Here is a 25,607-nt window from a genome sequence, read left to right as displayed (position 1 = left end):
CCTCGTTTGCCGCTGCTCTCATCTCCCCTTATTCTACAAATCTTGTCTTGTCCTTGATCTTTTAGGGCTCTTTGCGCTCTGGTTAGGCCTGCTCCTCACTGAGTACCACCCACCACTAGAGGGCGGAGTAGAACAAACCAAGGTGGGTGCCTCTCTAGCCCTCCAAGGGTCTCTCTATGGCGCCTGCCTGCGGAGCCCCAGAGAAGGGGGCGGGGATTCCCTCACGTGACCGGGGTGCCCGGCGCCCGCGCAGGCGTCGTGGGCTCGTTGCCGTCGCCGGGCTCGGTCGCCCGTGCCCCTTCTCTTAGGCGGCCGCCCGGCGGTCCTGCGGCTTTCCCTCGCGCCGCTGCGGGCCGCGGGCCGCGGGCCGGGGTCATGTCCCGTAAGCAGGTGGCGAGAAGCCGGCCGGGCAGCGGCAGCCGGAAAGCCGAGGCCGAGCGCAAGCGGGACGAGCGGGCGGCGCGCCGGGCCCTGGCCAAGGAGCGGCGGAACCGGCCGGAGCCCGGCGGCGGCGGCGGCAGCTGCGAGGAGGAGTTCGTCAGCTTCGCCAACCAGCTGCAGGCCCTGGGGCTGAAGCTGCGGGAGGTGCCGGGGGACGGGTGAGGCGGGCCGGGAGCGCGGGAGGCGGCGCCGGGGACGCGCCGGGCCGGGTCTGGCCGCCGTCGCCGCTCCCGTCCTTCCCTTCCTTCGGGCGTCCCGGGCGCCTCCCGCGAGCCAGCACCGGCGCTAGGGCGCGGGTCCGGTGGCAGCGAGGCGGCTCAGACCCCCTCCCCGGGGCGCACGTGGCGACACCAGGTTCCCAGGCGTGGCCCACGCTGCGAGGGAACTAGAAAGAGGGCCCCGCGTGAGAGCCCTGGAGCTGCCTCACGGCGGACTGGGGGCCGGGAAGGCCTTTCCGACAGGTGACATCTAAGCCGAGACCTGAAGGAACGAGGTGGAGCGGTCACAATGAGAGGAGACAGATAGGAAGAGGCGTCAGCCCCTTGGTGTAGTGCTTTGCCTCCTGTGGCCCTTGCTGCTGGCGGTGGCCCCCATCTACACTTGGAACTTACTGTTCACCCAGCTGAAGGCAGATTCTGTATCTTAGTCCATGGGCCTCAGTTTCTCCTGTTAGCAGACGTGCTTACCCGAGCTTGCATGGGCTTGGACAGGAATCCAGGTTCAGGACTTTAAGGAACACAGGATAAAATTCTGGCCCGAGGGAGAGAATGGAGGAAGGGAAGGAGATAGGGATCTAGGAGCCTGGATGGAAGGGGGAAGATGATAAGAGAGTGGGAGGAGAATAGCATCCCCATTGCAGGGGTAGAGAAAAGGAGGCCTGTTTGCTGAGGGTGTCACTGCAAGAGACAAAAACCGGGATAGCCTGGCTCCATTTTTTTCATCCCTTCAAATGAGCTGTCATTTTGGGCAGAGGGAAGAACAGGGTGAAGCTAGAGACCACGTAGTCTCCTTAGCTAGAAATTGTGAAAAAAAGGTGTTTTCATGATCTCATATTACATTGCAGCTTGTTGGTCAATGCTGATAATAAACTGTCCTTAATTTACCTTTCCCACCTTTCCTTCACTGCTTTGGGCAAATTGGATTTCTCTCTGTTCACAAAGAGTTGGCCACACCCTCTGGCCATGGTGTTTTTGCTTAAGTCACAATTACAGTTTGATCACATTTATTCATCACACCTAGCACAGTGTCTGACACAGAAGGGATTCAGTACCTGTTTGCTGAGAGAATGAGAAAAGTTTAGAGGTTACACTAAAAGTTCATAGGGTACCCTAATAGACCATACATAAGCACACTGCTTTATAAACCAAAAGGCCAGTTGAATATGTTGGAATTGGTGTGGGGCCATTCCTTGCACATAATTGGATTGCTTGTTATAGTGGGTATGGTATTCTCTACCTCAGGGTGCTGGAAACAAGTGCTTAACAAAGTTGCTCATGAATAGGAATCAGTACAGGGAGCTAGAAATCTTGTGGGCTTTCATATGGTTTTTAGGAAACTTTGAGGATACTACCTCTTCTCTGTCTCCCCCAGAGAGAGCATACTTCCCCACTTACTCTAATGAGCATTGAGTGAGATACTGGTGACAGATTGATGACATGTATGATGGTACATCAGGAGTTTATAGCCTAGTAAGGAGAAGCATATGGCACTGGGTCTCAAGCATTTGGTCTTAGGACCTCTTTGTAGTCTTAAAAATTACAGGGGAACCCAAGAGCTGTTGTTTATTTGAGTTATAGCTGTCAATATTTTCTATATTGGAAAGTAAAACAAATTCTTGAAACACACATTCCACTAGCTATTCAGCATTCCATACCTAATGTGGGAGTGATCAACTCATATCCTTGGTAGCCTCTGGAAAACTCCACTGTACACTTGTGAGAGAGTGAAAATGAAGAAGGTAATTGATAACATGTTATGTTTTTTTTAACTCACTGTTATCTTGAAAGGGTCTCAGAAGACCTTCACACTTCCCAGTTTCTTGGGCCACACTTTGAGAATAGTGATACGATATAATTACAGTATACATATTTATGGTTTGATATATTCTTTTTTTTTTTCCCAGTAGAGGGGTACGGTGGCCTGAATTCAGGACACTTGACCATTGAACCACATCCCCACCCCTATTTTGTATTTTTTTTAGAGACGGGGTCTCACTGAGTTGCTTAGTGCCTTGCTTTTGCTGAGGCTGACTTATGAACTCAAAATCCTCCTGTCTCAGCCTCCTGAGTGACGGGATTATAGGCGTGCACCACCATGCTGGCCCTTGATATATTCTTTTTTTTTTTTTTTTTTTTAGAATTTTTAATATTTATTTTTTTAGTTATCGGTGGACACAACATCTTTGTTTGTATGTGGTGCTGAGAATCGAACCCAGGCCGCACACACGCCAGGCGAGCGCGCTACTGCTTGAGCCACATCCCCAGCCCCGATATATTCTTAATAACAGTGACTGACAGTAGTGGTATTTTTAAGAAGGAAATGGTTAACACTTCCTGAAGTGGTCAGGAAGGTCTTTTCATTCAACAGATGTTCATAGGCTACACTACTAGAACCCTCTCAAGAAGTCATCCTCTGACCTGATTGAATCATGAAGGATCCATAGGAATATCCCAGCAGAACATTCCAGGTTGAGTAGTATCTGCAAAGGCCCAGGAGCACATTGTTTTTGAGACATCTATAAGTTGTGTAGCACAGCAGGAGTATAGAATAAAAAGTTGGAAGTTAGGGCAGTGCGGGCACAGAGGCTAGCTTAACCAGAATGCTCAGGTCTTCCCTGTTCTTTGGTCATTATTAGTTAAAATGAGATTTACTCGTGTGGGCTCCATGAAGCTAACCCCTCTGGTTCACCAGTTCTTCACTGGGGTAGCAGAGCTGAACTGGTTCAGCCCTCTTTGGGTTGTGGTCTGTTGATATGGTGATGTCAGTCTTTGTTGCAGTGGATAGTGTAGGGTTCTGTGTGTGTGATGGATGGAAAGTGTCAGATTTTTTTTTTTTTTTTTAATGTACCCTTAGGATAAAATAAAACAAAGTTTGCTTCTCTAAGAAAATAGTTGAGGGTGTTCCCTTTTCTCTCCATTCTGGTCTGATCTCAGTGTGAGTAGCCTGAGGTGCTACATCTTACTGTAGGGGGGTTCCTTGTTGGTAGCTTGGTACTTGTGGTGTTCTGTAATTGGTTGTTTTGGGAATTCAGTGCAAGACCTTACTTGTATCTCTAAAGCACAATGGTTCTCAAGCAGGGATGATTTTACCTCCCAGGGGATATTTGGCACTGTCTGGAGACATTTTTGGTTGCCATAACTGGTGGGGTGGGAGGTAGTGGTGTGCTAGAGGCCATAGATGCTCCCAGGTGTCCTATAATGCAAAGGACAGTCCTCACGACAAAGGACTCCCAAAATGTCCCTAGTGTGGAGACTGAGAAGCTCAGCTGTGGTGTGATTATGGGTGTGTGGACTCCGGAAGCAGCTGGATCTCCTAGAGGTCCTTTGGGCACTGCTGCTGTCTTCTCAGCATCTCAGGTGCTCTTGCTGGGTTTCCTGAGGGAGTCCAGGCCCTGTAGTGTTTGTCATGTTTCCTGTGTCACTGCTTTGTAACCCTGTCAGGAAAGCAAGTGGTTTTATTCTATCCTGACTTTTCTTTCTTTTTTTTTTTTTTTTAATATATTGTATTTATTTTTATGTGGTGCTGGGGATCGAACCCAGGGCCTCACATGTGCTAGGCGAGCGCTCTACCACTGAGCCCAGCCCCAGCCCTCCTGACTTATTTTTACTGGGCTCAAAGAAAGTTTGGTAAATGAAAAGTAGATTAAATAAATTTAACAATCACTCCTATCTAGGAATGATGATGGCTAACTTTTCAGTGTTGACCTTTAGGAGAGAGTGCAGACTGAAAGCAGAGTTGCCTGGGTTTGAGTCCTGGGTCTGCCACCTACTAGTTTTGTGACCTTGGGCAATTTACCCTTGAGGGATAATAGTAGTAGCTATCTTTTAGAATTTGAGGACTAAGTACATTTATAACAGGTCAAGTATTCACAACTGCCCTTGGCACATTGTAAGAGTTATTTAGGTGGTGGCTTCAGTGTTTTTTCTTTGAGTACCTTTCTGCATGTGTTTCTGTGTGTAGTGTTCAGATGATGGTGTTAGTGCTCATGCAATATGAACAGTTTTATACCTGCTGTCTGGGCTTATAAGGAGGCTTATATTGCCCATGGTAATAAAAGTTCTTAGTAAGCATGTTACTCTGTATAGAATATTGTGAATTTTGATGTATTAGACGTAAGTGATTGGGTGAGAGGGGCGGGAAAGGTGAAGAACTGAGGAATGAAGAAATCATGCTGTGTGCATGTAGGAATCTATTGCCATCTATTCCAATTTTATAGATAACTATGACGCACCAATTGAAAAATAAATAGAAGGAAGATCAGTAGAGCATAGGAAGGGGACCAGTGGGAGGGGAGGGGAGGGGAGGGAGAAAGGAAGTACTGGGAACTGGGAATTGTAATGGAGAAAATGTATGTTATATGCATTTAGGAATATGGCACAAATTAACCCTACTATTATGTATAACTGTAATGCACCAATACATTAAAAAAATAACAACATATATATATATATATATATATATAGTCACGTTAAATAATACCTCTTAAACTAGATTCAGGGATAGACTAGTGGTGACAGATGCTAAAGGTTTAAGAAAAGCTTGAGAGAAAAATCTTGAAATGGAAAACATTTTATCCATTCGTCTCCTTTTTCCCAGTGGCTGAGAAAAGACTGCCATTGTTAGATTTTAGCAATAGGCACCTCAGTCTAGTAGCTAGAACTGAATATCCCAATCTTTTCTAGAATCTTGTCCCAGATAGATATGTAACTTCTCGATTTCTAATTCATAGAACCACCCTTATTTAAATTCTATCTCCTCCTCTCCCCACCAAAAATATAAATATATTCCTTAAACGTTGAAGAGATTTCTGCCTTTTAACTTTCTATTGAAAACTTACTTTTCTGAGTTGAAAAACAAAGCCTTTCTCTCCTACACATGTAGGTCTGAAATTCTCTGAAAGTGGTAAGTTTGTGTTTTGGAACTAGAGTACCAGCGCCTTTTTTTGCTGGAAGAGCTCCTAGTTAGGCTGCCGCTGGGTAGCTGGCTGTAGAGTGTCTGTTTCATTCCTTTCAGGACACCAGCTGTGCTTGGTCTCTATGTTTCTGGGCTTCTGTGTTTGTGATATGTTTGGAATTTTAGGAGTCTTTGAAGGATTTGAACATATAGATAACTCTTAGAATTTATTATGAGCATTTTAATTTTAGGAAAAAATGTGTTTTAAGTTTTCATTTGGCAGGAGTGACAGTGGCATGTTGCTCCCTGAGAGGTGAGGAGGCAAGGGGGGAAGTGCCTTTTCATAGTATAGCTGCTTGTCGTCCAAGTGCTTCCTTCTTGTAGCTTTCTCTACTTCTTAGCGCTCCTATAGGGTAGTGTGTTCAGTTTGTATTGGGGGGGTCTTAACAAATTGCTCTCTTTTGGGTACTTTTTATTAAATGAATGGTGCCCTAGAGGGTAGCTGTAGTGAAACTTTGTTCAGAAAAGATAGTAGATACGACCTTATTTGGAAGAGGGTCTGGGATTCCTAGCCCTTTGCCCTGGAATGGCCTATGAGGTCTTCACCCTGTATTCAGGTAGTCAGGGTATCCCCAGCTTCACTCATTAAAGCATCTGAGGCCCAGAGAAATTTAATGACTTCCCCAAGCCGGTCAGCTGCCAAGTGGGGACTAACATTCTTGTTTGTTGCTGCTCGAGGAGGTAATGTGTTTGAATCTGTGTCCTGGGGCTCTGTTCCTGGCATTTGGGAAGAATCCTTTGGAGGCTTTGCCTTATCTGTGTGTGAAAGATTTCCGGGGTGCTGGGGGAGTAGCTCAGTGGTAGAGCACTTGTCTTGCACATGTGAGGCACTGGGTTCCATCCTCAGCACCGCATAAAAAAAATAAAGGTATTGTGTCCATCTACAACTTAAAAAAAATATTAAAAAAATAATGTCCTTAGAGAATAAAAATTAGAAAAAAAAAAAAAAAGATTTCCAGGGGTGGCCTGGCCTGAAGCAGCATTTGTTTTAAATGAACTAAGTTCATTTTTGAAAGGTCTTGACCATCATTTTTGTTTTGACAGCAATTGCCTGTTCAGAGCCCTTGGTGATCAGTTGGAGGGACACTCACGAAATCATCTCAAGCACCGACAGGAGACTGTGGACTATATGATAAAGCAGCGGGAAGATTTTGAACCCTTTGTGGAAGATGACATTCCTTTCGAGAAGCATGGTAGGTTCATTGTGGGACTGGATCCTTCAGGAGTCAGGGATGCTTTGGGTAATTGAGTGCATTCGCATCCCCCACCCTCCCCACCAAGAGGTTTGGCTACTATCAATTGTGACATTTGTTTATTCATCAACTACTTATTTGCATGTTGTGTAACAGACAGCGTGCTGGGTAATTGGAGATCCATAGATTTAGATGTATGTGCCCTTAATAAAAACTGTGGAATTGAGGCTAAAAGTGTAGTCAGTGTTAGAGTGCTTGCCTAGCCCTGGGTTTGATCCCCAGCACCACCAAAGAAGAAACAAACAAAAGTACTATTAAATTCTTGATTTTTTTTTTTTTGTCAGTGGAATGGGAAGAACTGGCTAGACAACAGTGTGTATGCTGGTTCCCTTTTAAAAGGTGAACACACACAGCAGAGGAAGTCTGGGAACACATTGATATTGTATGGTTGTTATTTCTTGGCTGTGTTTATTTTTCAGAACTCATTCTCTTTACATTTACAAAACACCTATCTCTAGGCCTTTTTGTAAAGATTAGATTAGATAACAAGATTAAAATAAGTGCTTAGTAAATTAGTTGCCTGGAGATGACAGGATTATCTTCTACATTTTTTTGGTTATTAAAGATTCTCATTACTTTTGTAATCAGAAAAATTAATAGAGTCATGTTAATTTCTCACACTCAAACACAACCTGTTTTCTTTGAGGCAGATCAGTTAATGACTTTAATTAATTTCTTTTGGGTTCAGATCTATTTAAGAAATTAAAATGAACCTTTAGACTTTAATTTCAACAAATATTTACTGAGGCTCTGCTGTGCCAAGTGCTGATACCTTTATGTTTTATGCGTAGCATTTTCATCCCAGGGCTCACATCTGTCTCTTATCAGGAAAGAAAATCACTCCTTTGTTTTGATCATGGATCCCAGAGGCCATACAGAATGGGTGGGAGAGAGGCCCAGAGGGGAATCGAGGTAGGCTCTCCACATTGACTGGATGAGGGAAGAGGAGGGTCTATGAATAAGGAGTAGAAGGACCCAGTCTAAGACCCAGCTTGTGTATAATTGACAGGACACACTGGAAATGAAGAGGGGAGAAGGAGGAGACAAAGGTGATTCTGAAGTTTCTGCTTTAGTACAGCTTGGTGGCTGTGCTTTTAGCAAGAAATAGGGCAGTAGGAAGAGGACATTTGGTTAGAAGCTATCAATGACCTTAACCATTCCTCACTGGGAAAGAATCCATTTATTAGACACCAGATATATAGTATCAAACTACCAGTGGGTGGTTTATGCCAGTCTCTAAATTCTGACGGCCCCTCTGGGATCATTTTTTGTCTAGCTAATAGACACAGTTTATCAGAGAATCAGTAGTTTACAAGTTAAATATATGTATATGGGGCACATTTTGTGGTTTTGTGCTGTATAAAAAGTTGTGTCATTTTTCCTATTAAAATATCATTTTGTATGAAAAGAGTTTTTGGTTTGTGATGTGAAATTTCCCTTTGAATATCTTCAGGAAGGTCATGTGGTGGATATGGAGGTATGGTCTAGGGGCCACTGTGGATAACAGAGATGCTTCTGAAGTTTAGAGGTTGTCTTGCAGGAACCTGGAATAAAGGACAGACCCCTCTTTGGGCAAGGGCATATTCTTCATTACACGTCCCTTTTCTGAAGCACTTAGGCATCAGTAGTGCGTGTCTTCTGGTTGTTTGCTCCCACTAGGTGTGAACTCTTTGAGAGCAAAGGTGGAGTAGCCAAGAGTGGCTTAGTGTCATGCTGCCTTTATGAAATCCAGCTTGCCCTGTACAGACTCTGTGACCTTGAACAGTTACTAACTATTCTATGCCTCAGTTTCCTCATCTCTTGAGTGGCATGCATAATAGTAATACTTCTTCCAGAGGCTTAAGGACTGAAATTGGTAATCTGTGAGAAACAATTAGAGCAGTGCTTGACACCTGCTTAATGAACATTCCTTAGTGTAAGCTGTTGTGATCACTGTGTTGATGTTGTGTTTACTGGAAGTACTCAGTTTATGTTCATTGAAGGAATGAATGAATGGATCCTTTTTTACTGAATGGTTAGTGCTCCTTAGTCTGCATGTTGTTCACCCAGCTGAATTCACAGACTATGATGAAGCTGGTGGTCTATGCAGATGTGGGCTCTTGTTTCTTATTCTTTGGAACTGAATAAATATCAAAGCTTGTTTGCATTTGGATATCTTCTTTATAAAGATTGCCTTTTTCTTTCTTATTTCCATGTAGTGGCCAGTTTGGCAAAGCCTGGTACTTTTGCTGGCAATGATGCAATTGTAGCCTTTGCAAGAAATCATCAGTTGAATGTGGTGATTCATCAACTAAATGCCCCCCTGTGGCAGGTAGGTCACATGTTCAAGAATATATCTACATAATTAGCTTTGGGGATATTCTAACAGATGGGGCTTGACTTGTGACATTGAATATGCAGAAAAACTTGGACAATTAGCCTAACCAAAGACAAAGAGTCTTGTGGTAATTGGAATTGACCCCTGTGCTGTGGACAAATAGAGTCTGGAGTACAATTCAGAAATCTTTTAAAATGCTATAAACGTTATTTGGCAGTCAGTTAATTGGGTAACTTGGGGACAGAGAACTTAATGTGGAAATACTTAAAAATATCCAAGTGAGAATTTAAAGGATTAGTGCTTACAGATTCTGGTTTTGAAGTTGCCCACTCCCATATTTGTATCTGTGCTTTGAAGGTAGAGGGAAACAAGATAATATTCATCGTAATAGCCATTGCTAGCAATGTATTTTGATCAGCAGAACTTACTTCAGGGTCTAGGATGTCAGGTCGATTTCTGTTCTGCTCAGCTGTACACAGTGGTTTCAGTGGTTCTTCTACAACAGTTTTAGAACACATGTCAAGTGTGTGCTGTGGTATGGCAGACATGTTTTAAGCCACTAGTGTTTCTTTCCTCCACCCCTATTGTGAAGTGGTGTTCACCTTTATTTACCTTTTCTATCTTAAATTAACCTCATCTCCTAAATAGTCCATCAAACCAAACATTCTTGAGTATGGAAGATCAAAGTTTGGGCTGTGGATGTATATAGCTCCCGCCCTCTTCTTATTCTTCTCAAATTCAGAGTGTTTCTTGTCACTTTGTAGCTCAGGTCCTGAAGACTGCTCCTGTGATTTCTGTGTTTCTCTCTTTCCTACTACTTTCTTATTTCTAATTTTTTCTTGGGTTTTTGGTGCTGGGGATTGAATCCAGGGCTTTGTGCATGCAAGGCAAGCACTCTACCAACTGAGGTATATCCCCAAACCCTAACTTTTTCTTAATTAGAAAATTAAAACTTGTTAATTGTAGGAAACTTTGAAAGTTTAAAAAAAGTCCATAAAGATAAATAAAACTCACCCAGAGTCACACTGCCTAGAGATGATCTCTGTTAACATTTTAATATAAATGACTTTGATGACTTCTGCTAAACAGTATTAAGTGTAATGACAAAATTTGGAAAAGCAGTAACCAGTGTTACACACCTACGAAGCTGTAAACAAACATTCCTATGTAATTGGAAGGTATATAGCAGGGTGTTTTTACAACCCATTTTAAATACATCTGCATGCAATACAAATTTGTGTGTGTATGTATGTATATACATATACATATATATGTACATATACACACACAGGCCTACGTTTCCCTGTTGATTATCATCATAATAAAGGTTACAGCACCCTTTTCTTCATATGGCATCTGTGTATATTCCCTTGTAAATTGCTTAATCATAGCCTGTACTGCTTAAGGGGAAAAAAGGTCAGGTTTATAGAGAGATGATTTACATGTAGCAAAACCCGCCCTTTTCAGGTAACAATTCTGTGTTTTGACAAGTCGGTCAGCCTCCTCCATCGACTTGTGAAATAGTTCCACTGCCACAAGGTGCCACTTGCTCTTTCCAGGCACTGACACCTGCACCCAGTGCCCAGCCTCTTGTAACCACCATGTGATTTGTCTGAATTTCACAGTTTTGATTTTCCAGAATGCCATATAAATGGAAGTATTCAGCCTTTTGTGTACAGCACAGCATCCTCTAACAAAATTCTGCTATAGCTCCCAGGGTTAGCATGGAATTTCACCTTATAAGGATCTAATGAGCAGGAGTGGGACAGTAGCTGTATGTTCTTTGGGGCCGTGTTGCTGGAGGTACTGACTCCAGGTGGAGTGATCACCTTTTCAGTGGGGCGCTTTCTTTCTAAGGATGATGTGTGAGCCAAGGACACTGGTTACTGCTTTTCCAAATTTTATCATTACACTTAATACTGTTTAGCAGAAGTCCTCAAAGTCATTTGGAGCCTAAGTTTGAAGGAAAATACTCGGTGCCAACTCAGTAACCATAACCTATTTTTTCCTGCATTGATAACTTTTTTTTTAAGTTTCTTGATTACCTAGATAGTATAGAAGATAATTCAATATAGTTAGATTTTTAAAAAATATTTATATTTAGGTTATAGGTGGACACAATGCCTTTATTTTATTTTTATGTGGTGCTGAGGATCTAATCCAATGCCTTGTGCATGCTGGACAGGCGCTCTCCCTCTGAGCCACAACTCCAGCCTACTGTATAATTAGATTTTTTTTTCACACTTATTTCTGTAGTGTTCTCTTTCATGAATTGCTGAATAATGAAAGTATACATTTAAAAAAATAGATTTGTGTTATTTCCATTGGATTTTCTCCATGTCCCTTCTTTCCAGTCAAGTTTCTTATGAAACTTTTAAGAATTGAAATGCGTTAGTTGCTCCTGTCTGGGCAAGACCTCTTGCATTAATGATGAGTCAGCTCACACAGCATGGAGATACTGACACCTGTATGCTTTTCTGCTTAGAAATGGAGTTTGTGCTGTGGATGTGTGGCATGGAGGGTGAAAGTCCTTTGTAATCCATCCATGAAAACTATGATTCAAACTTGGTGACTATTCTTTGTGGTGGTTTTTTTTTTTTTTACATTTGTAGTATGTGTATATTATTGTTATGTATTTAAGGGCTGTAGAGATTGCGTCATTCAAAATTCTAATGAAGTGTTCCCTTTCCTAGTACTTTTCCTGGGAGACAAATGAGCTGTCACCATTTTCTATGTATATAGTAGACCCTCTGCCCTTTGAGACCCAGGTCTTCCACTGGAGAAAACCTCCACAGCCCCAGCATCTGGACCTGTGTGGTTCCTCTTTGTTCCATATATTTTTTTTTTTTTTTCTGTTTTTGGACCACAGATGCTGTTATAATTTGGTAGTATCTGAACTAATTGTGACTTGGAGTAACAAAAAGAAGAAGGTATTGATGTTTGGAGTTTTAACAAAAAGAGTTCCTTGGACAGGTACTCTGTCCTAAGGGATAGAGTCAGGGTTACTTCAGAGTTTCTGTGGAAATAGTTTTTATTTTGGAATCTGCCCAAACCAGACTCAGTGCTTCTCTGTTGTATGCCTTTAGGGAGCCCTGTTCTTCTTGTGTAGTACTGGGGTGCCATTTGTTCAGAGTACCTTGTGAATGCTGCTTCCAGGGTTGTGCAGTGTGGTACATTACTTTACTAAATATAATTTTGTTTTTAAATTGGTATAAGCAGAAGATTTCAAGTTTGTTGCTGATAATATGTCTGTGGGTGATGGAAAATGCAGGTTTTCTTTTAAGGACAGGTGAAGCTAATGAAGTGTGTTAGGTTCCATTTATATGGCTCCCTCTCAAAGTTCTAGCAGTTTTAAAATTGGAATTTTGCATTCTGTTTCTTAAAGATGCCTCTCAAATTGTTTGAGCTTTAAGCTCAACAAATCTAGATCAACCCCCATCTTCTCTGTTGGAAGGGTCTGTGCATTTGAGGGGTTCTGAGGTCCTAAAGCCCCTGAAACTTCAGCTTATCTATAACCTGCCCTTGGTATTTGAAAGTGTTTTCTTATGGATTTATTCCCATATCGTTACATATTAGCACATCAAAGCATATAAGATTGGGAGGAGGATAATTCAGAAATCAGTAATGACATACTCCGTCACATTTCCAGTTAGCATCTGGTAGGTCTCCAGAGTGGACGGTCCAGACCCTCTCTTTCATCGCTCCTTGTTTTGTCTGCAGATTCGGGGTACAGACAAAAGCAGTGTGCGGGAGTTGCACATTGCCTATCGGTATGGAGAACACTATGACAGCGTTCGAAGGATCAATGACAACTCGGAGGCACCGGCACATCTCCAGACTGATGTGAGTGAGCCCCGGTTCCTTTGCGGTCTCAGCCCTACAGGAAGTAGGTCCAGAGCCACCTGCCCTGGAGCTGAAACCAGGGATTTTTTTTTTTTTTAGTGGAAAGTTGGTGCTAAGGATCTTTGGTTCTTAGAATGTTTCTTCCTTTTTAGGCTGGGTTAGGGAGAGAGATAAAACTGCTTGTTAGCCTTTTGTTTCCCCATCAGCTGATAGTTATGTTCATGTATATATGAAATCTATGAAGTTAAAAAATCACGTTTGTATTTTAAAAATTGATCCATGACTGTTTACTGAAAATTGGAAACCATAGAAAAGGTAAGGAAAAAACAGACACAAATCAGCTACCGGCTGCGAATTTTGTTACTGTTCTGGTAGATTTCCTTTTGGTCATTTAATGTATCACAGATGGCTTGAGATTTATTATTTATATAACTTTGGTTCCTGCTTTTTTCAATTAACACATTATCACAGAAGCTTTTTCTCATATTGTTACCTACATTCTGAAGCCATCATTTTTAAAACAATTTTGTTTCTTGAGTTGTTCATATTTGTCCATGGGTCAGAATTCAAAATGTAATAGGATATATATTGAAAGTTCTTCTGTCACCCTTCTGCTTGTTCCCTTCCCTAGAGGCAACTTGTGGGATCAGAAAGTCTCCTGTGGATATTTGCATATCAAGCAAATATATGTGCATGTGTACAAATTCCTCTTTTCCTGCTTTTACACTCTTTAGGTCCAGTCGTAGCACCCTGTATATACCACATAACATTGTACACTTGCATCTTGCACTGTGCTTTTTGAATTTAATGTGTAGTTTAATTCATAGCAGTGTGTAAAAAAATTTCCTCTATCTTTTTTAAAGGCTTAATGGTATTCTGTTATGGATACTTTATAACATGGCGTCCAGTCCCTTATCAGTGGACTTTAGATGCTCTCAGACTTTTGCATTAGAACTGTTGTGCAGTGCTCTGTGTACCCCATTTCACACATGTTACGGTACCTCCAGGATAGATTCCTAGAAGGTCCTTTCAGTATCAGAGGGTTTTGATAAATACTGCTAGACTACTTTCTATGAGTGTTTTACCAGTTTCCGTTTCCCACTTGTAATAAGTGGCTCTTTCTCTAGCTTTTGCCAGCACAATTAAGTTTTTAAAATTTTTTCAGTGTTGGGGAAAAAATTGTTTTCTTAACATAATTTTAATTGGCTTTTTTTTTTTTTTTTTGGGTTAGTTTACTCATCTCTTCCTGTGTTTAAGACTTACTTGTACTTACTTTTTTGTAAAGGCTATATATTTTCTTTATTAATTTTCTTATTATTAAGTTGTATTAATGATTTTTAGGAACTTTTTGTACATTTAGGAAATTAGCCTTCATATGTGGTATAAATTGTAATTTTTTTCACAGTTTTGTTTTTGTCTTTTTGTTCTATCTCCTGTGGTTTTTGCTATGAAACATTTTAAGATTTTTATGTGGTTAAATTTATCAATATTTGTTTTCTTTTTTTTTTCTTTCTCTTTTTTAGGGTTGCTACTGGGGTTGAACTCGGGGCTTCATGTATGCTAGGCAAGCTCTCCTCCCACTGAATTATATCCACAGCCCTACCAATGTTTTCTAATATACCTTTGGAATTTATGGCTTATAATTCTCACATAGTTGAAGTTTATTCTAATTCATTTTTATTTTTAAATTAAATTTTGGTTCTATTTGAAATTTGCAATCATATGTGGGTATGAGGTTATGGACCCAACTTTATGTAGGGTACCTGGTTATACATTATTCATTATATATTTTTTCTTAATGATTTAAAATGTCATATTCTCTCCCTGCCATAAATTAAATTCCTATATGTGTTTGAGTCTGTGTTGAGACATCTGGTTCTGTACCGGTGGTCTCACTGTTGACTTGTTGTTACCCCATTGTTTTAATTAATAGCAGTTAATTTTAAAATCCGGTAGATTTTTTCACTCATTATTAATTTTCTTTTTAATATGTATTTCTCCTGGTTTGAAAAAATAGAAATATTACTATCAGTATGTCTATTTAAAAAGTCCTGTTCAGTTTTTTTAAAATTGGTATCTCATTAAGTTAATAGACTAATGTAAGGAAAAACTGACATTTTTATGATGATGTGGAGTCTTCCTAGCCATGGACCAGATAAACTTTTACGTGTTTAATTGTTGTCATCATCACCCCTCTGCACACACATCTGTAAGAGCCTTTTCTTTGTACAGATCGTGCCCACTTTTTTGTAGATTCTATTCTGAGCTGTTCTGTTTTGTGTTCCTATTGTAAGGAAAAGATCTTTTTTTCTCTTCATATTTCCTCGCTGGTTATCATTTATATTAACAAAATGCTAATTATATACCCAGATAGTCTGTAGAACCATTTTAAACCACCAGAATGGTACAGAAGCACTTCCTCAGTCTAGTTCCAAAACATTTATCACCCCGAAAGAAAACCTCGTATGCATGAAGTAGTCATTCTCTGTTTCCCCTATCATCCAGCCAACCGCCTGCCTGCCTTGTCTCAAAACTATTCTGGACATTTAATACAAATGGAATCCGTCCATGTTTGGCCTTCCTGTCTGACTTTTTTTGTCTAGCATAATGCTTTCTGGATTCATCTGTGTTGTAGCATTTGTCAATATTTTTAAAAATGGCCTTATAATATTCCATTATATAGATGTATCACATTTTGTTTATCCATTCATCCAAAGATGGACATTTGATTGCCCATCAACAAAGCCCATCTTTTCCACCTTCTGGCTACTGAAAATAGTACTACTATGAATATTTATGAATGTATTTGTTTGAGGACCTCCTTTCAATCTTTTGGGATATACTGGAGTGGAATTACTGGGTTATATGGTGAATTCTGAATTTAACTTTTGAGGAAAAAAGTTGCCAAACTGTTTTCCACAGTGGGTGGTACTGTTTTATATAATCACCAGCAATATATGAAGGCTCTACTTTTTCCACATTTGAATTTTTATTATCTTTCTTCTTCCTTTCTTTTCTTTTTCTTTGTTTATTTATTTTTATGTGGTGCTGAGGATCGAACCCAGAGCCTCACACGTGCTAGGCGAGTGCTCTGCTGCTGAGCCATAACCCCAGCCCGTCTTTTCCTTTTCTTAATGGAAAATAGCCACCTTAGTTTCTGGTGGTTTTGATTTGCCAGGAATCTCGGTGTGTGGATAGAATTTAGTATACTTATTGTTCTCTTAAAGTTGTTTCCAGAGTTTTTTCCCCTATGTTTGAATGTTTTGAGATTAGAGTATCTTTCTGTGTTGGAGATTCTGAATGAGATTTGCAAGAGTTTCATGGTTATTATGCTTTGTGCTTTCTTTAGTTTCAGATGCTTCATGAAGATGAGTCAAATAAAAGAGAAAAGACCAAGACAAAGGGAGTTGACTTTGAGGACGACCTGAGAGATGAAGTAGAAGATGCCGTCCAGAAAGTTTGCAATGCAACTGGATGTTCAGTTAGTATTCTTGTCATGCAGTAGGGCTTTCTAAACAGTGTGCCTAGTGTATCTGCTGATCTTACGGTATCACTCGAGCATGCCAGCATGAGGGGGCTAGACAGTCCTGGAGATTGGTGGTCTGACCTAATGAGAGCTGTTTATTCATTTCCCTCTTGTTTGCCAGACTTGACCTAGTACTACTTAGAATCTTTTTTTGGGGTATTGGGGATTGAATTCAGGGGCACTCGACCACTGAGCCACATCCCTAGCCCTATTTTGTATTTTACTTAGAGACAGGGTCTCACTGAGTTGCTTAGCGCCTCACCATTGCGGAGGCTGGCTTTGAATTTGTGATCTTCCTGCCTTAGCCTCCTGAGCTGCTGGGATTACAGGTGTGTGCAACTGTACCTGGCACTACTCAAAATCTTAATGAGTGGGTTTAATTTTTTCTGACTAGTGTTTGCACTATTAAAAGTGCAGTTTTATAAAGGGAAATTTTTGTAATAATAAAATGCATTATTTCAAGTGATCAACCTTATTTGGGAATTCTAAAAGGAAAATTCTTGAGACCTTTTGTCCGTTCTCACTGTTACATCTTTGTGTTTATCAAATTATTGAAGTAGAGCTAGGTAGAAAAGTAGATCCAGTCTTGAAGTGTTTCTTTGTTTCTTGGCTAGGATTTTGACTTAATAGTCCAGAACCTGGAAGCTGAAAATTATAATATTGAATCTGCAATAATTGCCATGCTTCAGATGAACCAGGGAAAAAGAAACAGTAAGTCCACAAATTATATTTATAAGCCTTCAAAGTGATTGTGTTGGTGATTTTCCAAATACTTATTTTTAATCAATACACAGGTGGTACTTGTCCTGTCATTTATTCATTCAGCAGGTACTGAGTGCCTTCTGTATGTGGGCATTTTTTACTGGGTCCTGACCCTGCATCAGGAAATGTTTAGAGGTAGAGAGAGGGTGGTAGAGAGGTAGGTAGATTGGCTAATAGTACATAGTGGGGTGCAGTGCAGGATGCTGGGAGAATGCACAGGAAATCCACCTAACCCAGTCTTGAGGGCGGCAGAGTGTCCTTCTGAAAATAAGATCTTATCAAACTGAAATGGTAACTGAAGAAGAGAGAAATATTTTATTTTTGTAATGGAAATATTAAGAGAACTAACATCTTTTAACGGTGATAATTCAAAATTGTTTAAAAAATTTGAACTGGGTTTAATCTTGTGACTCAGAGGAAAGAAGATGTAAAATCTTAATAATTTCTTGGGTTATTAAAATGGTATCAATAAATACTCTTTTTTTTTTAAGAGAGAGAATTAATTTTTAATATTTTTTTTTTAGTTTTCGGTGGACACAACATCTTTATTTTATTTTTATGTGGTGCTGAGGATCGAACCCAGCACCCCGCGAATGCCAGGCAAGCGTGCTACCGCTTGAGCCACATCCCCAGCCCCAATAAATACTCTTTTGACAGTTATCACATGCCAGGTACTTCCTGTGCCTGGCATTGTAGTTCTCCATTTGCCTGAGTATTTAAGTATCCACTTGACATGTTTGCTGTGCTTCTTCAGAAGCTGTGAGTAACTTGATCTTTGTAGTTGAAAGTCTCATTCAGTGTGATGTGTTCTTGACATGTGGAGAGTGAGGTTGGGAGATGCATTTGAAGTGGTATTTAATTTAATTGATTTTCATTTTTAATAGCCACATGTGGCTGATGACTGCTGTATTGGACAATACAGCTTTAGATCCTGTTTTTTTTTTTTTTTTTTCCTCCTCCTGAATTTTGAGTACAAATGAATGATTTCTCCCTAAAAATTCATGTTAAACATTTTATCCAAGGAAACAAAGCACTGTGCTGTGGGAAGCTAACCATAAGCCTTAGGACTAGCAGATTATTTATATTTTATTTTTTTTTTTAAAGAGAGAGTGGGAGAGAGAGAGAGTGGGGGAGGGAGAAAGAGAGAGAGAGAGAGAATTTTTTAATATTTATTTTTTAGTTCTCGGCGGACACAACATCTTTGTTTGTATGTGGTGCTGAGGATCGAACCTGGGCTGCACGCATGCCAAGCGAGCGCGCTACCGCTTGAGCCACATCCCCAGCCCGCAGATTATTTTTAAATCTGTCTAATTTACCCATCATTTTGTCCCCATTTTTCCCACTCTATTGACTTGGTATTAGAGTTTTGTTTCAAAGAAACTTGCTTCCTAAACAATAATTATCTATGGACTTGGGTGATGTTGGAGTCCTTTACCATAGCATTTGCATTATGTAACTCTGTAAGGTTCTCAGTTTAATTAATACCTTTTTTGGAAGATGCAGAGGAGAGCCTTGAGCCTGGTGACCAAGCGCCGAAGCAGTGTGGCCCTTTATGGGAGGAGGGTGGCAGTGGTGCCAGAATCTTTGGAAATCAGGGTTTAAATGAAGATAGGACTGAAAACAACAAGGCCCGGACCAGCCCTAGCGAAGAAAACAAAGCAAACAAAAACCAGCTCCCAAAGGTATGAGGGAGGTAGTCAGAAGGGCAGATGGTGGGCTACTGAAAATCTGTAGCAGTGGTGGGAACTTGCATTTCATTTTAGTATGTATTTTTCTCTTAATTTATAAAATAGTTATTGTGGAAATCTGGGGGATACATAAAGATATGTCCAGAAGCAGAATGAAGGCCTTGTCTTGTTTGGTGTATGCTGTGATGATTAGGACATGTGTGCTGAGCTGTCCTGTGCAAATGGGTAGTTGCCTTTGCCCATGCAGTGTCATTGCACACGTGGGCTCCCTCCACCTTATTCCACACTTTTCACAAATGTGAACAAATGTTCATCTGCAGTGAATAGTGTTGTGTGTTTGTGTTGCATACTATTTTCTTGCATAGAGTTAGGAGATGAGTTAGCAGGTTTAAGGGCATGGATATTGGAATCTTTTGAAGGCTTTTGGTAAATTGTCAGGTGCTTCCCAGAAAGGGTGTACATCTCCCTCCCCATCCCTACAAGTAGATGTGACAGTGTTCATTATGCTGAAATTGGGATTCATTTTAAAGACTTACCATGAAATTCTGAGCTCAAAATGCCACCTAATGTGAAAAGGCAGAGGCAGAGCGGCCATAAGCTTCTGAGGATTTCATTACAGTGATCTGGGTCTTAAATTATGGAGAAAGGTGTCGTCTGGCCCCTCGATTATTGTCTGTTGCTGGATAGGGGTAATGTCTCTTTAGGTCATCTTGAATTGGTTTATGAGAAGGAAGGAGTTGATTTTGTTTGCTAGTTCAGTGAGGGGATATACATTTTAACATAATGGAAAATGAGCTGCTCTGGCATGCGGGTGGTATCCTCTCTCCTTGCTGAAGTAGTCAGAGCCTTGAACATTTGTGAGCCCAGCATCTCTTGCAGCAGGTGGCAGCTTGAGTCAGCTGTGCGTCAGAGGCCTTCTCTTTCAGGTCACAAACAAACAACGCAGGGAACAGCAACGGCTGGAGAAGAAGAAGCGACAGGAGGAGAGGCATCGTCACAAAGCCCTGCAGAGCAGGAGTGGCCACAGGGACAACAACAGGAGTGAAACAGATGTGAACACACAGGTCACTTTGGTGAAGACCTTCGCTGCTCTGAACATCTGACTCTGCCTCCTGGGAGCTGTAGGAAGCAGAAGGGCCATGGAGTGCCGCACACAGGCCTTCCAGGGAGGCAACCAACAAAGCCTATTTGGTCACATGCTGAATTAGTTTCCTTCAAGCTGCCTCTTTTGTTCAAAGTTCTGTCAGTGCTGTGTTTTGTTTTATAAAGGTGCAGTGAAGCCATTCATATTCTGTAATACACACTTAAAATACTGAGTTTTAAGAGTGGATAGTTAGGTCAGGAAAAACCTTTGTGGCTTTATTTGCCCTGAAAAAAAGAGTTCAGTGACCCTGGGATCTTCCTTTATTACTTAGGGTAAGTTTTGCTGTAATTGTTCATGAAGTAGTTTACCTGTTAGAAATTCAGAATGACAGATTTCCTTAGTTTCTATTTCATTTTCAAACAGATATCAACATGTAGAGTGGTTTATAAATGATCTCCAACTCAGGAACATATTTAGATTGAATTTTTTCCCTATCTGATTTACTCAAAACAATTCAGGAAGTGTTTTCCCAGAGTAATGTGATACGAGGAGGTAGCCTGCAGAGTCAGGGTGGGGACTGCACAGCTCACCTGTCCTTCCTGACTGACGTCATTGCAGATGGCAGGTGCTGTGGGCCTATTTGTGGTCAGCCATAATGTGGGCACCTGCTTGGTGGAGAGTGAGGCCTCAGCTTTCCTGAGAGATCAATCGTGTTATTGAGTCTTGGTATTTGTTTTTTTAACACTTGAGAAGATGGTGTGTTACTGCTGTGAGAGAGTTCTGCAGTTTGGATCATCCATAGTCATAGAGCAGATGCCATAGAACAGTCAGGAAACTCCTAGGTTTCTGTCTAGGAAGAATCTAAAGAATGATTTGCTTCTATAGCAGAAGTTTGGATGAATATCTAAGGTTTTTTTGTGTTCACTGTTTGAACAACTATTTTTTCCCTAGTATTATAGACTTAGAAAGATGCCTTTAGAGAAAAAAATGATAACTTGACCTTATAGGTTGCAAAGTTTTCTTAGTATTGTGGCAATGAAATTCCATAAAATATGGCATTTATTTTTTGTTACTTAAGCCCAGTGTGGGATTTGAATGGGGCAGCATTAGTTGTGCCTGTAGGGTAAACCAGCAAGGTGGAGTGCTTCTCTGGGCTCAGGCCTTCAAGTGACTCACAGTTCTGAAACACTTCATCAGGGGACAGATCCCATTCCCAGAACTGGGCTAGGTGGATGAGAACTCTAAAATGGTCATGTGTGAGGCGGACAGGAGTCTTTGCCTTCTGGGAGCCTAGTACTTGGGCAAATAATATATGCTGAGTCAAAAAGTCAATTCTTTATTGTCGGCTGCAACCCTCAGATCTCAAAATTATGAGAACCTAGAGGCAGAGTGGAAACCGTAAGTAGTTTTAAAGTGTGAGAACTGTCACTATCAGAGTGGACCCTGGCCCTGTGGAATTGTCCCTGTCAGTAGGCTTTTTGCTTTTTTAGATTCATTGATGCCATTTAATTTTTATTTGTTTGATTTGGGGACTTTTTGTAGTTGGAATATCTACAATATCATTGGAAGTCTCTTGGAGTTGCTCCCAGGACATTGTGGTTTGGGCTTCTTGCTGGGTACAGTACATTGCAATATTGTGCAGATTTAAGGACTGTACAGCACCTTTTCTTTGCTCATCACAGTTCTGAGTTTGAGACTCCGAGTACTCGGCACTCAGTTCCAACTGGGAAGGCTCTCTGTTGCCTTTTCTTAGGGGGTGGGATCTGGTGTTTGAGGACAAATTATTCTTTTGGCTTTCACCTCTGGGCAGATTCCTGGCTGGCTGAGCTTTTCTGAAAGAACATTCTTTCTTATCTGCTCTGTACTGTGTGAGTGCAGAGACCAGATCCTCTCAAAAGGATCAGCTTTATAGAAGCTCAGAATTAAAGTAGAAAAATACCTGTGGGTGACCGTTGTTGTGAATAGTTGGGTTGCTTCATTGACTTGGTTAATGAAGGTGGCCTTGGGCCCTACAGAGTTTTAGAGGCTGCTGAATGTTCTATTAAAGAATATTAGGAATATTTGTTTATAAATTACCTAATTCTGATAATAGGCTTAAGCAATTCTGGGGCACAATAGCAGTGGTTTTAAAAACTAATCAAATGGCTTTAGTAATTTTCTTTTGTTACCATTCTACAGCTTTTCAGTTATAATTGGTCTGTGCTTAGTGTGTTAATTATTGGAAATGGGGGTATGGCACCCAGCTTCAAAGGTATCTTCTAATTGAAGGTTGGAATTTAGACCACTGCCTTGGTCTCCTTGGAGTGAGAAGTGGATAGAATCCTCAGGCTTAGTTGCCTTGTTGGGCACTCGAGCGTTACTTCATTGGCAGCCAAAGTGGAGGCCATACGTTCAGTCTTGAGGTGATGATTGTCAGCAATCCAACTAATGACAGCAACTGTGCTGGTCAACCCAGCACAGTTATGGAACTCAGTACTAGGGACTGAATCTGTCTCAACCTCTGGGGTGCAACTCAGCTGGTAAAGATTATGCTACACAAGATTAGGTCTCAGTAGCCTGTGGAGGGCCAGGAGAAGAGGGTAGAGCAGCATTTCATAGCTGCTTTCTGGCCTTATAGACTGTATATAAAGGTTTTATGGATTTTTTTTTAAACATCAAAATAAGAAAAAAATTTTATTACAACAGCTTTTAACTAGGGAGTTAGATGTATTAAAACAACATAGACCACAACTTATAAATAATATAATTGTTACTGGGAGATATTAGAAAGATAGAATGTATATGTATATTTAATTTTTCAATAATAAGAATATACACCTTCAGGAGTAAAGCATGGTTGAGGAATTGTGGCAGAAAGAAGAATCTTAAATGTTAGTTGAAGTCATTTATAGTGTGTTTGTTTGTTTTTTAAATAAGCTCTGAAGACATTTCCAATTTCATTTTAATGGAGAGGACTGTGCAATGTGTGTCTCCCTCAATGGGCAGTTGGAGCTGGGCTCAGAGTAAACCTTCATGTAGGTCATAGACAGTGCCCTGCTCTGCTTCCCTGGGGAGCTCGGACAATGTGACCTATGATGGCGGGCTGGGGAGGAGGGCCATGTAAAGGTGGGGAGAGAGAGAGAGTTGCTCACATGTCATGTGGTCATTTCAGATGGACTTTGGTAGTGGATCACACTTGTAGTGAGTCCCTGTAGTCAATGTGCAGTTTCTTGCATTGTGAGAAACTCTTTAGAGTGTGCCCGGGTTTTACTGGGTCAACATGGAACACCCTTGAGTTTACCTCTGTGAAATGTTCAACCCAAATATTCAGTTGATGGGAGGAAACTTGAATCCCTGGTCAGAACTGACTAAAAGTCACTCTTACTGGAGAGAAGGCTCTTTGTGGTAGGAAGAAAGTGGAGCTTCTTGATTGAGTGTGTCACCTCCGTGCCCTCCCTGACTCCCATGTCACGTAGACACATAACTCTTCACCTCTTTACCTCAAGTCTGTATCGCACCTGTAGATGCAGGGTCAGATGCAGTATTCCTGCCATTGTCATTACTCACGGTTTTGCTCATCTCCGTTTGCACGTCAGGTGTGCTGAAACAGCTTTCTGGCAGTTGTTCAGAGCTGACTTAATAATGGCACTTTTTACAAAGATGTGTTTCCCTAACTGTGAAGCAGATTTTGTTTTCCCACTGACATCCTTGAATTGAAGATCTAGATGCATGCACTTAAGTTTTAATAAATCTGCCACTACATGTTAGAAAAAGTCAAACTGATCATTTCTCACAAGTGGAGATGATACTAAACCTCTGTGGCCCGGTGTGTGGACAGTGTGTGACTTGCTGTCCATGGAGGCTGGACCACAGGAAAGAGCTGTGCCTTGTGGATGGCCTGACCCTCTTCTGTCCCAGGTAAAACATGCTCTCAAAACCTCAGGCTCTTATTGATTTCTTCCAAGTGATTTTTTCTAGAGTCTCTGTTTAACCCTCCTCATTATGACTACTTTGTAGCTCAAGTGAAGTGTTGAATATCTTCTCAGAGTTACCCAGGGAGGGGCTGGTGCCAATGTGCAGCATGATTTCCATGAGCACACCTGTGATCCACAGTGCTTCTGCTTGCTGTGCCGGTTGTCACAGAAGGTCCTGATCACTGGAGGAAAGCCTTGGGATCTGGCTCTGATCCTTTGCATGTTATCTAGCAGGTCCCAGTTGCCAGCCGTCCATGACAATCATTGGCGCATAGTCACAGACCTTTGTTCGTGGTTTAATTCCCTGGCAAATCTTTCGACTGAAACTTGAGCCGTACTGGTGTCTTTCCATTCTTGGGGCTCGTTTTCCATGGTGGCTACCATTCCAGCATCTTTCACTAGCACTAAGCTCAGAGAAAGGGGAAGAGAGCCAGAAGCTAGACTCAGCACCCACGTGTTCCCCTTCCTGGTGTCAGAGTGCTGGTGTGTGTCAGAGTGCTGGTGTGCGTCAGACCCCTAGGACTGAGGGCAAGGAGTCTGTGGGGATGGGCCTTCTCTTGTTCCTAATTGCACTATACTTGTTCTAGCTTCGGTCTGGAGATACTTAAGACCTCCATGGGGTCATAATCCATAGACTTAGCAAGTCTGCCTTATCTCTGGAGCTCGGGGGTGAGAAATGTGACCACTATCGATGTCCATAGTTCATTTCCCCTAGGCCTTTTCTTTTCACAGATTGTGTTCATCTGAACCATTTTATTTTTTATTTACTAAAGTACTGTACTTGGCTATTTGCAGTGTTTTCAAAACCAAATGTTTCCTTTTTTGTTTTTAATCTTTACTACTTGGTGCAATAGAAGCTGCAAAGATGTGCCACTTATCTATGAAATGGAGTTTTGTATACCAATAAATTCTAGTTTAAAAACAAAGTTTTAGCTCTTTCTTTTCTTTGCTAAAAACCTTCCTATAGAAGGACTCGGTTACTCAGATTTAGTTCAATTTAGTCACCCATCTAAACATTCAGGAATCCACCCAACATTGATGACCCTCTGCTATATATAGCTAATATTTCTGGGTAGTAACACAGACATGGGCCCGTCCTCGAAAAGCTTCCAGTCCAGGGGGCAAAAGGAACATGTGACTGTGACCGGAGAGAACCCATGCCCTAATGGAAGGCTGAGAAGGTGATTGTGAACACAGCCATCGGGACATCAAGGAAGGCGCTTATAGGAGGTGGCATTGGGACCAGGAGTGAAACGAGAGAGAGGATGCAGAATAAAGCATTTTGTATCTAAGGACCAACATAAGCAAAACCCTGGAGTGGGAACGTCCATCCAGTTAAGATAGTTTATTAAGGGTATAAATTTTGGAGGAAGACTGGGGACTTATTTGTTCACCTGCTTCCCATGTTCCTTTTGCTACTGGAAGATTAATACCATGCTTGCTGAGTGAGTTCTAAAGACCAGGTGTGCTTAGTTCAGCCTGGTTGCTTTCTTGGTGTATGGAATAGGTCTCGTGTGCTTTCTGACCTGGGGACGTTACAGGTAGCTGTGAGGTCTCTCCAGCCAGTT

General features: G+C 41.3%; 1 protein-coding gene across 3 annotated transcripts; it reads left to right on the top strand.

Moving 5' to 3' along the window:
- The first annotated feature begins 283 nt into the window (after positions 1-283).
- Otud3 (OTU deubiquitinase 3) lies at positions 284-24,936 on the top strand. 3 transcript variants are annotated; one of them, XM_076861132.2, is made up of 8 exons: positions 284-599; positions 6,658-6,806; positions 9,065-9,177; positions 12,904-13,026; positions 16,376-16,507; positions 17,167-17,263; positions 18,812-18,996; positions 19,929-24,936. In XM_076861132.2, exons 1-8 carry the CDS (start codon positions 376-378, stop codon positions 20,103-20,105), a joined length of 1,200 nt encoding a protein of 399 aa, XP_076717247.1. In that variant the 5' UTR covers positions 284-375; the 3' UTR covers positions 20,106-24,936. The 3 variants fall into 3 exon arrangements, with proteins under 3 accessions (XP_076717247.1, XP_076717245.1, XP_076717246.1); XM_076861130.2 differs by having other exon boundaries at positions 500-585; XM_076861131.2 differs by lacking the exon at positions 9,065-9,177 and having other exon boundaries at positions 500-585.
- Positions 24,937-25,607: the final 671 nt, after the last annotated feature.

This window comes from Callospermophilus lateralis, chromosome 7 (assembly GCF_048772815.1).
Source record: "Callospermophilus lateralis isolate mCalLat2 chromosome 7, mCalLat2.hap1, whole genome shotgun sequence".
In the NCBI taxonomy this organism is placed as follows: domain Eukaryota; kingdom Metazoa; phylum Chordata; class Mammalia; order Rodentia; family Sciuridae; genus Callospermophilus; species Callospermophilus lateralis.
This window is presented reverse-complemented; position numbering and strand designations above follow the sequence as displayed.